The sequence below is a fragment of the Vipera ursinii genome (genome assembly GCF_947247035.1).
Source record: "Vipera ursinii genome assembly, chromosome: 5".
In the NCBI taxonomy this organism is placed as follows: Eukaryota; Metazoa; Chordata; class Lepidosauria; order Squamata; family Viperidae; genus Vipera; species Vipera ursinii.
Genome location: NC_139518.1, coordinates 91,423,060 through 91,437,578, shown reverse-complemented (window position 1 = coordinate 91,437,578; position 14,519 = coordinate 91,423,060). Strand labels below are relative to the sequence as shown.

General features: G+C 39.3%; 1 protein-coding gene across 7 annotated transcripts in view; it reads right to left on the bottom strand.

Annotated features, from left to right (window-relative positions):
• Positions 1 to 14,519, bottom strand: part of ZSWIM8 (zinc finger SWIM-type containing 8) — a 75,164-nt gene that overhangs the window by 32,934 nt on the left and 27,711 nt on the right. For 6 of the 7 annotated variants that reach the window (XR_014492700.1, XM_083364153.1, XM_083364154.1 and 3 more), the window contains 6 exons: positions 9,027 to 9,108; positions 8,562 to 8,682; positions 5,832 to 6,033; positions 4,481 to 4,656; positions 2,046 to 3,045; positions 1,077 to 1,208 (listed from right to left, as the gene is read on the bottom strand). Coding sequence is in view for 6 of the 7 variants with exons in the window: in XM_083364153.1 (XP_083220279.1) it covers positions 1,077 to 1,208; positions 2,046 to 3,045; positions 4,481 to 4,656; positions 5,832 to 6,033; positions 8,562 to 8,682; positions 9,027 to 9,108 (1,713 nt within the window). In the remaining variant the exon portion in view is untranslated. The remainder of the gene's footprint in view (positions 1 to 1,076; positions 1,209 to 2,045; positions 3,046 to 4,480; positions 4,657 to 5,831; positions 6,034 to 8,561; positions 8,683 to 9,026; positions 9,109 to 14,519) is intronic. The other variant, XM_083364156.1, reaches the window with a different exon arrangement.

Here is a 14,519-nt window from a genome sequence, read left to right as displayed (position 1 = left end):
GGTACGCGACCATCTTAGAAAAGTGGTAGCAGGGGAGGGGAATGAGCTGAACCGGTGGCAGCACCGCACAAGCCTGAGTGAGAGATGGCTGGAGCTGCAGGGCTGTCAAGGCTCAGCGAAAGCAGCAGGATCAGAGCTTCGGGGCTGTCAGGGCTCAGCGGAAGCACCAGGATCAGTGCCAGGCTACAGCTGGAACTCAGCACTGATCCTGGCGCTTCTGAGCCCAGAAGAAGCGCCGATCAGCTAGAATATTGCAGCATCTCCAGGGTTTTGTGATTTACATTCAGATGCTTGGCAACCGATTCATATTTATGACGGTCACAGTGTCCCAGGGTCATGTGAAGTGACCAAAACCTGCTGCAACCACCTAGCAGATGGGGGGAATAAAAACCAAACACCCCACCCCACCCCACCCCTGCTGCCAATCCTCAACAGAAATGCTCACAACAATGAAAACCTTGGACAGGAGGAAGAGTGCCACTGGGCGGGCAGGTGTCTTGCTTGGCTGTGGCTTGGGGGGCACTTTTTTCAGTGCCGCTGTAACTTCGAACAGTCTCTAAGCGAACTGTTGTAAGTCAAGGACTACCTGTACTTCATCACTTTTTTCCCTTTTTTTGTTTATCAAGTTTTTGATACCTTGCTAGGCAACTGGTGGTACTTGGATGTTGCCATATCCTAAAAGTGGTACAATGGGTGAAAAGGTTGAAAAGCCCTGTTCTAGTCCAACACACACACACACACCCCAAAGGTTAAGGCAGGAAATAACTATTATGGTCGGTAGAGGTTGTTCTGCACCTTTCCTGATGTTCCCCCCCCCATCAGAGTGGAGAGATTGGACAGAAAGGATTACAACAGAGGAAGAAGACATACAAAGGGGAATGCACGTCAAAAGAGATGGGAGTCAATTCTCTCAAAATATCAGAACATAATTATCAACTGATGGTTCAGAGTAAAGGTTTATAGTTATTACCGCATTAACATTATCCACAGCAACACACACACACATCTGAATCTCCTACTAGCTACTGTCCAATCCTGGTCTTTCCATTTAAACTGTGTTTCCACCAGCATTATACCTTGGTTGGGGGTTGCTCCACTTTGAGATCAGGAGGATTAGCCAGCAAGTCTTTTGCAAGTTCAACTGTGAGACGACACGCTTCGCTGCTATAGCCATGTGCATGAAGAGCCTCTGCGCAGGCAAACAGCACCTGTAAATTGAGAATTGCAGCAAAAGCAGTCTAATTCTTGCTTCCTTTTCTCTCAGTTCTTAGTCTTGTGGGCCTAGGTATTTCACTGCTAAAACTCATGGCATCTCTTCTTGCCATTCCCAAGTGAGAAACAGATTACAACTATATTGCTCGTTAAGTCCTCCAATAAGCATATCACAATTAAAAAAATAAGTCAACTTTCTCCAAATCCCCAGTAAAAGCCACTTGTGAGGAGTGCCCAACATTCCTTGCACTCCATTACCAACCCCTACCTGCGCCACATTTGGAGTGCGTAACTCTTCAGGTCCAACACAGGAAAGGTACTTAATGGCCGCCATGTGAGAAACAAACTGAGATAAACACAAGATGCTGCCTTATATGATCCACATGCTTTGTAGTCTGACTGATAGTTGAAAATCTCAAACAGAAGTTCAGTTATGTAAGATCCATTTGGAATTGCAGATGCAATCCAGAACTTCTGCATTAAATGTGCATTCTACCACCAAATTTTGCACCTTTCATATAACATTAATAACATTAATCCTACGGTCTTGTCAAAATGGCTACTGGCAAAAAACACAGTATGCTACATATTATTATTATGCAAAATATGCCTGAATTACATTCTATTCCTTTTTTCATGATCAAGTGCTACAGATAAATGTTGATACACAGAATAAGTTATCGATATTGATACAAATATTCTTTATAAAGTTATCTTAATTTAATAGCCCTTCACTGGTACATAATAAATGTTTTTCATTCTTCCCAGTAGGAACATACACTAGAGGAGCCTAAAATAAAGTAGGTGGATGATTCAGGAGCTTACAGGCCTACCTCCATTCGGTTTTCTTGCTCCAAGGGTTTTATTCCAGCAAACATATCTTGCTCCTCTTCAATCCCACCCTCTGCTTTCTCATCTTCTTCCTTGGCCACCTCCTGGGGATTTAAATAATATACTTGATAGTCATCTTCTTCCTCTTCTCCTCCAGCAGCGCCATTTTCCTCCACCTCTTTTGGCTTTGAACATACCCCGGCACTACTTTCCTCAGGGCCGTGGAGGTCATCATCTCCACTGCCCACTTCCTCCATGGGTTCCTTTGAAAGTTTCTTTGTGGAAGGACTGCTTCTGTGGGCGGGCTCCGTTGCCTCAGAGAAATACACTCCACCTTCGTCCTCAAAAGTATCTCTGTAGCTTCTGCTCAGCGGGCTGTCTGTGAAGCTGAAGGTGTTGCTTGCCTCTGCCCCAAGAGCCAAACTACTGTCATCTAAAGTCAATTCAGCCAAGTCCGGCTCCAAAGAACTGTCCTCGCTGCTCATACGACGCTTCCCACCATGTTTGCTGGCTAAGTTCTTTCCCACCGGAAGCTTGCCCTTGTTCACAATTGTTTTATATGAAGCTTTATCACCTTCTGCTGAAAGTCTTCTCAGAACCCGCTGGGGGCCTTCAGACACAACTTTCCGTTTCCCAATAAGTTCTTTGGGGCGCACAGCTGGCTCCTGAGATATCAGGCGTGACCTGTCTCCTAGCTGCAAACACGTCCCCATAGCATCTGTGCCATGGCTTCTCCCTGCATCAGCAAAATTTTCTATGCACGGTGGCCTGCAGTTCCTCTGCTGGATGGCCTTAACCCAACAAAAGGAGTTCTTTTTGTCAGCATTGCTGTAGGTGATGCCTGGGATAGGATATGCCTCCTCCCAATTGAAGTAGCAAGCTTCCACAGCTGGCTTGAATCCATGGAATAACTTCTCAAGAGACTTCTTATGCTGCCCTCTTTTGACATTGTCTATTACCTTCAACTGCCACTGCCTTAGCTGTGTGCACAAGTCCCTTCGCCTAGCATTACGGAAGGAAGGAAACAAGTGAGAGGCAAAAGTGACCTATTAAAAGCAAATGTCAAAATTTACTGTTTGCACATTTAATTTCTTGTCAATCTAGTACACTTACATTTTTCCTTCATCAGCATATGATTCATGTCTTATCAGAACTCTAATATTCTAATACACTTAACACTTTATTTCATTTTTATGTCACAGAAAAAAGCCTCAAATAATCAAAGCTCCTATGAAAATTCCTAACACTGATCCTAGCAGCAGTTTAATTAACTGCCTATACAGTCTATTGTGTTTGGCAAAGAAATTCAAAGGAAATATTCTCAGGTCCCACTGAATATGCTCCATATTTGATATCTCCCCACAAATTTCCACAAAACTGAAAAGTGAGGATAGTTCAAGTCATTCCAAAACACTATCTTTTTTTCCCCTAAAAATTCTTCATGGTCTACTTTGGAGGTACCTTTCAGATTGTTGTCATACTTGCACTGTTGCCAGATATGAATATTATTGAAAATCTGTGGGGGAACAGATTTCACTGTGTGGTGCAATGCATCTTGGAAAAAGTAGGAATATTTCACAGAAGGATTTTGTGCAAGGATAAGTGGGGAAAAAATCCACAAGCAAGACCTTAGCTGTCTAAAGAAACATTTAGAAGCTGAGGAGTTACAAAATAATGACTGGAATGGTGTCCAAACTTTTGCATCTGCCATATTCACTATTTTCTTAAGTTGAAGTTGCAAATAACTGCAAAGAAATAATAAGCGTACATTCAAATTTCAACAAAAAAAATCATGCTTAACGCTTTACTATACCGAAATTGTAATAGCTGCTGCTTACTTAGGAATTCATTGAAACATACAATTTGAACATGATGTCTACATTTTTGTACATCACTGTGTATCCTTTGACAAAAGATGCAGGTAATACATGTGATCTGATGATGCACTAGCATTAATGATGTTATCTAGTTTGGGTAATGAAATGTCTGCAAGAAAACAACCAAGTTCAGAGAGCTCCAAGGACCCCTCATACATGTGGTTGTTTCTATTAAAAAGAGAACAGGATTGTGAACAGTGACCATATCCAGACTCTGCTAATCTATTAGTTGTAAGTTACAAGTCTTCAAAACCGAGATGGTGTTTTTAATTAAAATTTTAAAATACTTGAGAGCAAACACAGTACTACTCATTGTAAATAGGTATTTGAAGGACGAATAGTTAGAACATGAATTTAAGAACGCGCAGGTTAAAGTAGCAATCTGGTACGAAGGTTTTTAGAATATTTCAATGCTATGTAATACCTGTCCATGTCTGGAGTAAGATCCGTCAAGCAAAGAAGCTGGATATGAACATTACAATAAAAATAATAGGCAAGTATCCATTAATAGACTTTTGTCAATGTCAAATTTGTTATGGACGTTCAGACATTACACCTACCGATGCGGGCTGATGGTTGGATCCAAGACAGCAAGTCTCCAAAGAACCACCATCTCATCACACATACTTGCACAAGCATGAGCAGCAACTTCTGACTGGCCATTGCCCCGGCCAGTATGTCCACTTGCACTACTATGGGATGCAGATGTCCTTACACTGTACCACCAACCAGTTATCTGTAGACAAATGACGCAGAGTATCAGATGCTCAAACTTACTTATTTTTCTTAATCCAGTGGACTGCACATGATTCTTCAACTCATTCTAACTATGTCAGAAACATGTGTGAGAATTATAAATCACAGAACTGGAAGTCTCTTCTAGTCCAAACACCTGCTCATGGTATGAATACTCAGGTAATCTCAGACAAATGGATATCCAGGTAGTATTTGGAAATCTCATACAGTGGAACATCCATACTCTTTAACTATCACAATAAAAAAAATTCTTCCTGTTCAGCTTCCAACCATCAGTTTTTATTCTACCTTCAAATGTTATGGAAAATAAATCCACACCCTCTTCCCATGACAGTCCTTCAAATGTTAGAAGACTGCTATCATGTCTCTCTTTAACAATCTCAACTTTAGGTTAAAAGTTATTTTACCATTTATTTTAGGGTTTAGCTCTTAACCCCCTCACAATTTTCCTCCATCTTCTCTGCATTCTTTCCAGTTCCTTAGTGTCCTTCCAATACTGAAAGAACCAGAACTGGACACAACATTCTAAGTGCAATCTGACTAGTGCAACACAAAGCAATACTATCACTTTTTATGATCTCATTGCCATACTGCTGTTGAGGCAACCCAAGTGGATCAAATTGAATTTTTTCACTCTCTCTTGTGAGATTAGAGACCAGAAACCAGTGCTTTGCCTCCATGAGTCTAAAAACACACCAATTTCCTGCTTTATTTGGCAGAAAAAAACATAGGCTGAAAATATATGCAGTCAAGCAGGCATGTCAAACTGCTGGCCCACGGGCTGGATGTGTCATGCCAAAACCATACCCACCCCATTGCCGGCAATGGGGAAAAAGCCCCGATACGTCACGCGACATCGCAAGTTTGACATGCCAGCAATAGAGCCTTATAGAGATAGTATTTAAATTACTACCTCTTCTTTGGCTAATCACATTTAAAAAAAATAAACATGGCTAAATTCTAGAAATGGAAATTGAGGGTGTTCGGAGGACTTCAATAGCCTGTGGAATAGCCACCTCTGTCCTAAAACTATATTACTGTACTGTTAGGCATTTGTCTAATTCTTCACGTTCCTTAAACTTTCTAGATAAGCAACATGACCATTCCATCCCACACATGTTTCTATGAGAATCTGTTCAACAAAGGAAATAATACCTGTTCATATGTTAGACACTGGTCTGTCAGGATCTCCAGCAGAGGAGCTGCATTGGTATCCCGTCTCTTAAACATCTCACGTACAATTGAAAGCAGGTTCCATATGCCTTCAGGTTCTCTCCCTCTCAGCGGGCGTAGCAGACAGGCCCACTCAGCAGCAGCTGGGGGCTCCGTAGAGGACAGGTACATAGAATTCACGTCACTGTGTAGTTGGAAAAATCGGGCAGGCGGAGGAGATGGGAGAACTTCAAACTGATGCTTGAACATAGGATAATTATTTATGAAACTATGAATGTAGGGGACTTCTTTATAGATTTTATCTTACTGATCCATCTGTCCAATCAGGAAGAGTCTAACACTGTTTAGTAGTACCAAACAAAGGACAAAAGGTTTAGTAATACCAAATAAGGACAAAAGGCAACTCCCTCCCACCGAATCTTTTTGTGTCACTTCAGACCTCTCCTTCAAACGTTGTTTGTTTTTGTTTGTTTTGTTTTGTTTTTATTAAATTTTTATACCGCCCTTCTCCCAAGGGACTCAGGGCGGTGAACAGGACATATGATAAAAATACAAAACTACAAAAGTTAAAATAGAATTAAATTAATGCCCAAGATAAAACAATAAAATATACAAATATTTAAAACCCAAATTAACTCCCCATCAGGCCAGGCCAGCTTGTTCAAACAGGTGGGTCTTTAACCCGCGCCGGAAGGAGCTGAGATCCGGTGCCATCCGGAGCTCCACCGGCAGTTGATTCCACAAAACCGGGGCGCCCACAGAGAAGGCCCTCCCCCTGGGGGCCACCAGCCGGCATTCTCTGACTGGAGGCACCCTGAGGAGGCCCTCTCTGTGGGAACGCACAGGGCGGAGGGGAGTTGACGCCGGCAGCAGGTGGTCCCCGAGGTATTTAATGTAGTCATTTTATCAAAATTAATTTTTTGGATTTTAAAATTAGTTTCCCTTTGGGATGTGTAAGGAACATCAACATTGTGAAATAATGTAGATGAGATTAAAGAGAAATGTAGGTTATATTTTCAACCAGCCATTTTCTGCTTTGCTTGTAGCACTTTTCCCCAAACATACTGCAGCATCAAAATACTATATAGATCTACATCCAGGATTCAATTTGAAAACATGCACATGGACATACTATTCATACCTAAATCTTAAAATGTCAAATTCCTCCAACATTTTACGTAACTATAAAATAGGCCAATGATGAGATTTAGCAGGTATATTTCCAGGACCACCTTCTAAAACTGGTTTCAAGAACTCTTGTCTATATCCTAACGCTGTAAAAGTAGAATAACAGCTTTTAACTGGACAAGTACCAAAGGCACATTAGTACTTATTAGTGGATGAAAGTTCCACTAATTGTGGCAAATTACACAGAATAGAAGTCTCTAAAAATGTCTCAAAAATTGGTCACAGCGAATCACCGAGCAGTTCACTCACTCTCCTGTGAGCCAAAACAAAGAGCAACATTTATTACTGGTAACAGCTACATTGAACAACTTTGAATGAATCCAATGTAGTGCAATTTTTTTCATCTAAAATAGGAAAGCTGATGGATTTCTTGGACTAGATCTGTTATACATTATTAGGAAACTTTAAATAGCACAATGGCTGTTTTAGAAACCGTAGGGCTGCCCCCTGAATCTCTCTCTCTCTCTCTCTTTTTTTAAAGGAAAGGAGAAACCTTCATCTTTAGAGAGCAGGTAGGAATTGCAGCCTCAATGGCAGGAGCTCCTTTAGGATCAATATGAAATAAGAATTTTTCAGTACTCCAGCAAGACAGGGGATTCCTTTGCTTTTAAGACCCACATTACCCTGGTGTCATGATCTTCAAACTGGACCATTGAATAGGCAGAATAATTCAGAGGTTGGAGAGACCCAAATTTAGCATCCCCTTCTCAGAAACAAGACATGATATATCTTCTCAATGGCTAGGTAGTCTTGTCACAAATAGTGCTTAATGCAAAAGCCAAGAATTTTTAGATTGCATGTGGCTACATTATAGCTGCCTTGTGCAAAATTGCTATACAGCAATGTCCAGAGGGTGTTTTCATACAAACATATGTGGTTTTGCTGCTAAGCATTTATCCCTCAACTTAGGTTCCTTTTTTGGCTGCTATCTCCTTGGGATTTCTAGCTTCTACATTCTTCCTGTTTCAGCCTGATGCTTTGCATAATGGTTTGTTCATCCCAGAGCTGCACCCTCAGCTGGATACAGGGTCCACTGGCAAGAGGAACAAGATGGCAAAGGTCAGCTGTGGGAAACTGTAGTGGCAGGCCATACGTCGAGAAGCTGCAGTAGAAATATGTGGCCGAGTGCAGGGCTCCCAAAAGGGCAGAGATGGGGGTGGTGTTTATACAGGTGGAGAAGTTGAAGCGTTCCTGTAGTCATAAATGTGGATGGGCCCAAATTTTGATCATGTGATTGTGGGGATGCTGCAGCGCTGTAACTTCAGAGACCAGTCATAAGTTTACATTTTCATCACCATAACTTCAAATGTTACATTTCAAGGACTATTTGTACACAACTTATGATTCACATGTTGAAATACAGCTGATCATATTTATATAGCTCTCCATATACAATGCAAAAAAATATCTTTTGCTGTCTTTCTAAAGCTACAAAAACAGAGTGCAGAGAGGCAAAATGCTGATGTTTGCATCTGACTTTGCAAATCTGCACAAATGGTAAAGGAAGTAGAAAATTTAAGTTACCTAAATACAACAGGAGAGGGACCACAAAACTTGTGAAGAGTTTTCTTTATGTTATCACTTAATGTAGATTCATCCAAGTACCAGGTGCTTTGATCAGAGGCAGATGGACCAGCAGTAGGATCTTAGGAAAAAACAGAGACGTGTTTTCAGTTGTTCCAAAGAGTTTGTTTCACCCTCTATTCAAGGTTGCAGGTAAAACAAGCAGCGATCCTTAATTTTACTACAGAAATGCTGACACAAATATATATATTTGAAACTTGATACAACATACCTTCCTACTACTTAATAGATGAAAAGTTTCATATGAACAACTCAAGAGATGATCAATGTATTTAAACTGTTACATCTTTATGCTTTTTAGTTATAGACATTTTATAAACTAAATTTATTTGCATATTTGAAAACCATTGTTTGGATTATACTTTTTTAAAAAAACAACCACCCCCCCACAGCATTATTTATTACCTGGGGCTCCACATACAGTGTTGATGGCGGTGGACTGAGAGGACAGCAGCTCATCAAGTAGACGCTGAGCAGTTGGAAGTATCTAAGAGTAAGAAAAACATGTGATGCTGATTTTAAATGTTCTTCCAGAAATAAAGAACTCAACATCTGGTTTTGATTAAAATTACCATGGTTATTATCTTTAAAACAATTACATATACTCCTATCTAACCTTAGTATTAATTCTGGTTCAATTACATAATTTGAACATTTCTCATTTTAGGAACTGCACTGAAACTTTGCTCAGAATGTAAGCCCATTGTTAAAAAATGGAAGAATATTGCAGAATACCAGCAGTCTTTAACTTACAACTGTAAGTTTAATGTCAACTCAAAATTACAAGTCCTGGGGAAAAAAATCACTGTCCTGTGGTGGTGCAGTGGTTAGAATGCAGTATTGCAGGCTAATTCTGCTGACTGCCAGCAATTTGATTAGGCTCAAGGTTGACTCAGCCTTCCATCCTTCCAAGGTTGGTAAAATAAGGACCCCAACTGTTGGGGGCAATATGCTGACTCTGTAAACTGCTTAGAGAAGACTGTAAAACACTGTGAAGCAGTATATAAGTCTAAGTCCCTAATAAGCAGGCATATACATAGAATGAAGGCTACTGCTAAGCTTGTAAGCCACCCTGAGTCTTCAGAGAAGGGCGGGATATAAATGGAATTAAAATAAATAAATAAATAAATAAATAAGTCAGGGGTCAGCAACCTGAAACATTGAAAGAGCCACTCGGAACTGGTTCCCTCAAAAAAGGAAAAACTGGGAGCCGCAAAAAATGTGTGCACATGCGCGTACATGCGTGCATGCGCAGAACAGAGTTTGACTGAAGAGTGGAGCCAAGGCGAGATATGCACCTACCCTGCATATTTGAATTGATTGGTTGAACTTTTTTAGTCCCACTTTTTTTTGGGGGGGGGGGACTGCACATGGCAGAGGACTGGGAGCCGCAGGTTGCAGACCTGTGGTCTAAGTGCTATTCCGATCGCTGCAACTGTCATATCACTGTCGTGGTCACATGATCACAATTCGAGCACTTGACAACTAACTTGCATTTGTGACATCCTAATGTCACTGATTACAATTTGTGAAATTTCTTGCTGATTTCTGGCAAAATCACCCACTGGGGAGCTGGATCCACTTAACAACCACATGATTTGCTTAATGACTACTATAAAACTGTCCTAAAATCAGGAACAGCATACAACCTCAACAATTTTACAACAGAAATTCCTAATTGTGGTCATAAGTGGAGGACTACCTGTAGCTGACCATTCAAAATGACACCCTAGGACCCAAATAGGCCCCAGACACTACCATAGCTATCAAATCCTCTTTGCTGCCCACCATTAAACAGCTTTTAACTTAGGAAATTAATGTTCCACAGAACAAACTAAACATTGAGGTTCCAGCATATTTTTATTACAAAAATACCTCTAAACTCCACATATGATTTTTTTTCTAACAATCCGATAAGGCCTACAAAGTTGCTTAGAGGCATTCTTAGAAAATAAAAATAATGGAAAACTACACCCCAGAGTTTTGTTTTGGACGTATTCATTGCCCCAGAAAGACATAGGAAAGGATTTGAAGAGACAAACAGCATCTGCAGACTTGGAAGAACGGTACATTACTTCACTGTCTGATAAAAGGCCATTTTGTACCTGCCCTGTGGAAGTCATTCTTTAATAGGCTGGTCTCTGCTGCCCCCAAGATAATCACCGAGTGAGACAGTTCACACCAACCTCTAAAAATTACAATATACTCACCGACCTAAAGAAATTCCCTAATCCTGGCCTAAATGCTTTGTCTAGGCTCTCCTTGGACTACTGAGTCATCTGCCCCGCGTCCTTTTTTTGGCCTTGAGGTGGCAGTTTAACTACTAGGTCATTGGACTCAGTCTGTGGTTGATTCAATCCTCAGCTGAGAGTGAAGAATTACAGAGGCAGCCACAGCAAAATATGATACCACCATTTCTTGGGTACTGACGTTTGAGGCAGGTTACAACGTTTGTGTGATGAAACAACTATTCCCCCTTTCTCCCTGCAATGCCCATGAGAGAGACCACATGAATTCTAGAGTAAGGCAATTCCAGATTAACCTCTGGGTTAAGGATGCACCTGATCCACTGACTAAGAAAGTTATTAGCAAGCCCAGATTTACAGATTTCAAACAATACAAAGGTCTAATTTCTATCTGACAAAAAAAGTATTTTGATTCGTAAGGAAGAACCCTGTTTCCAATTTTACCAGGTTTAGATCATATAGATGTAAACCATGACTTACATCATCTTTTTTTTCATGGAGGAAGAAAAATCCCATCCATCACCCCCATCGTGTGATAATATTTAAAAGTTTTTATACAGTCTGTTGATATGCACATTGATGGATAGGCATACATGGTTCTATATTGGTGATGCTATGAGGCTGTACTCCTATAAAGGCTGATTTAGGAGTAAGCCCAAGTCAATGGAGTACTTCAGTGTAAATCATTTTAGGGCTGCTGTACTAATAATCATACAAAAAGTAAACAAATGAAGCTAAAGGAGGGTGACCTTTTCAAATTATGTTTGCAAGGGTTAAAAAAGGAGATATCCATCAATATTATTCATACTTGTTTGTCTGGAGTCTGACAGTGCATGAACAAATTAATGAACAAATTAATGAATATATAGAACTTTTATACAATAAACTGATATAATCAGCTAATATAGAACGGGATCTATTAGCTGTTCCACTTCAGCCAGTAAATGTCTTGTGCCTGACCTAATTCTCTGTGTGTATGCTTTTTAGATATATTTCTTTTTAAACAAATATTAAAGTATTAATATTCCTGGGTATATATTTGTTTTTAAGGAAATATGTTTATTGCATTAAACCAATTAAAAAAGAAAAAATACCTACATAAACAGATTTCCAAAATTGTTCAGGCCTCTTCTTTGTCTTTTTGTAAAATAATACATTTTAATAAATATAAATTATAATAATTCATGTTATAAATTATAATTATAATAATTATAATTCAATTGTTGACAGACAACACCTATCACATTTATTACTATAAATCATATGTGATTCCAAAGTTGTATAATAATTACTTTGGGCATTTCTCATACATTCTGTTTTTTATGTCCTGATACAGTCCAAATGTTGGGGATACACTGAAGAACATAATGCAAACTTTATCAGCAATGCTCTGTAGTTACACTAACAATCTACAGACTAGAACTCAAAGTATGGAAATGACAGACACTTAAAAAAGGTGAATATTCCAGCTCTGAAACTGCACCTTCAAGCATCAAGCATACACAACATTTTATGTCATATTAATCTCATGTTAATATAAATAATGTGCAACAATCTTATTTCAAAGTCTGTCTACTTCATATTAAGATGGTTATCCACCCAGGACCTCAGCTGATCCTTCCAAAACCTCTAACAAGTGTGAAACCTAGACAGCAATGTCATCAGGACCAAACTATATGTGCTACAAAGAAGCACTTTTATCTAAATTATTTTGTTCTATAGAAGTTTTTAAAGATAGCTATATCAGAATCAAAACATCCCAAAACAGATTTTCTGTAAACTTGTACTGTCAAATATAAAATCTTCGTATGTAAAGGAATAAAGCTTTTTTCTGTGACTTTACGTATTCCATAGTTTTCAACATTAGTTGTGTTTATTTTATTCAATTTGCTATGTTTCAGGCAAAAGTCTGGTTCTTTATATATTGCATTTATGTGCTTCTTTAGGCCTGGAAATCTTGTACTATAAAAGGGTAACATCTGTTTTTACTTCCATGGACAAAGTATTAACCTTTTTAAAAATTTATTTTCATTATTTAGTAAAATATAGTATTTCTTCAAATGTAAATATGTGAACATTCATTATTAGCACAGAGCAAAGAATCTACAATAAACGCCTATCTCTTGGATTTATCATGGTCTGGAGAAACGTTTACTGTATCACAAATGTAGGCACTCAGGATGAAGTAACAATTATTTTGGGCAGGTAGGAAAATGCTATGTGGGTCTCTAGCAAAGAAATTGGAAGATGATGGATTCATCTAGATGTCATACCTCCATGGACACTGTAGGAGCTCTTCCAGTGACCTTGCAGCATGTGTACCATGTTTGTCTTTCTGCCTGAAGACAGCATAAACTACATGTGCAACAAACGGCTCTGTTGGAAGAGAAGACGAAGGGACTTGAGGAATGTCCTTGTATATCCAACTTATTTATTCATCTATTTATTTATTTATTTAAGTAGTTTGTCTTGTTCATGAATTTACTGCTTGCTATAACAAGGTCTACTGAGGCGATATTTCTCATTAGGGACAATTTGAGTATTTTTAGAGGAAAGGTGGAAAACCCTCCTGAAAGACTACCAGAAAAAGGTTTTAAAGAAAAAAGAAGAGAATAAAAGATTAGACGAAGTGGAACAGAAGAATATGACATACCTAGTGAATCATGAGACTTCCTTTGTACGGATGGAGGCTGTTGAGGAACTAGCAGTTCCCAGACTAGGGATGTAAAGATGCCATAATTCCCTGACTTCAGGCTGCCAAGTACCATGTCAGCTAATCCTAAATTGGGGAGAGCAGGAAGCCTTGAGTTTAAATGCTTCAGAGTATATACCAATTCTTGACTTTTTGACTGCAGCAGGCAGTCAGTTCTGTGTATGGTTTAATTTTGTAGTAGGTACTCAAATTTAACTGAGCCGTGTCTGCAGTCTTCTACCAGTGCAGGCTGAAAAGCTGAGCTAAAATGGGAAGTGTAAGGAGGTTGATTTAGCTAAATCCTCCTCACAGAAGCCTGACAGTTGAAGGACTAGAATGACACAATTCCCATGGAAAATGACTCAGGGTCACCTACCATAGAGAATTCTGAAAAAACACCAGGTTATAAATATATTTCTTTATTAAATTTATATGCTGCCCATCTCACTCTGCAAAGCAACTCTGGGCGGCTTACAACAAAAATAATAAATATTAAAATATTAGCAACAGTATATATAGAACTAAAAAACAGAAGGCAAGGATGGAACAGTGGTGGCATCTTCCCTATTAATCTACTAACCACACAGAATGCCCCCATCAGGACCATAAGCCTGGGGGCAAAACTAGGTTTGAATACCCTTCCGGAAGACCAAAAGAGTGGGGTCAGGCCACACCTCAGGCAGCAAGTATCCTAAGAGCAAGAAAATTAATACATTTTAAAAACTGATTGGACAATTATCTTAATTTCTGAGGGGGCGGAAGAGGCACACCATGCTGGTCTTTGGCCTGACTGAAATGGAACAAAACTGAAGAAATTATGATAGAAATATGCAAGAGAAGATTGATACATCATCTTGGAATTTATGATTGAAAGGTCTATAACAACTTAGCTGAATTAAATGGATATCTTTGGATATTAGGGAAGTTGGTTTAAAAACCTGAACGATTAGAAATTAGCAA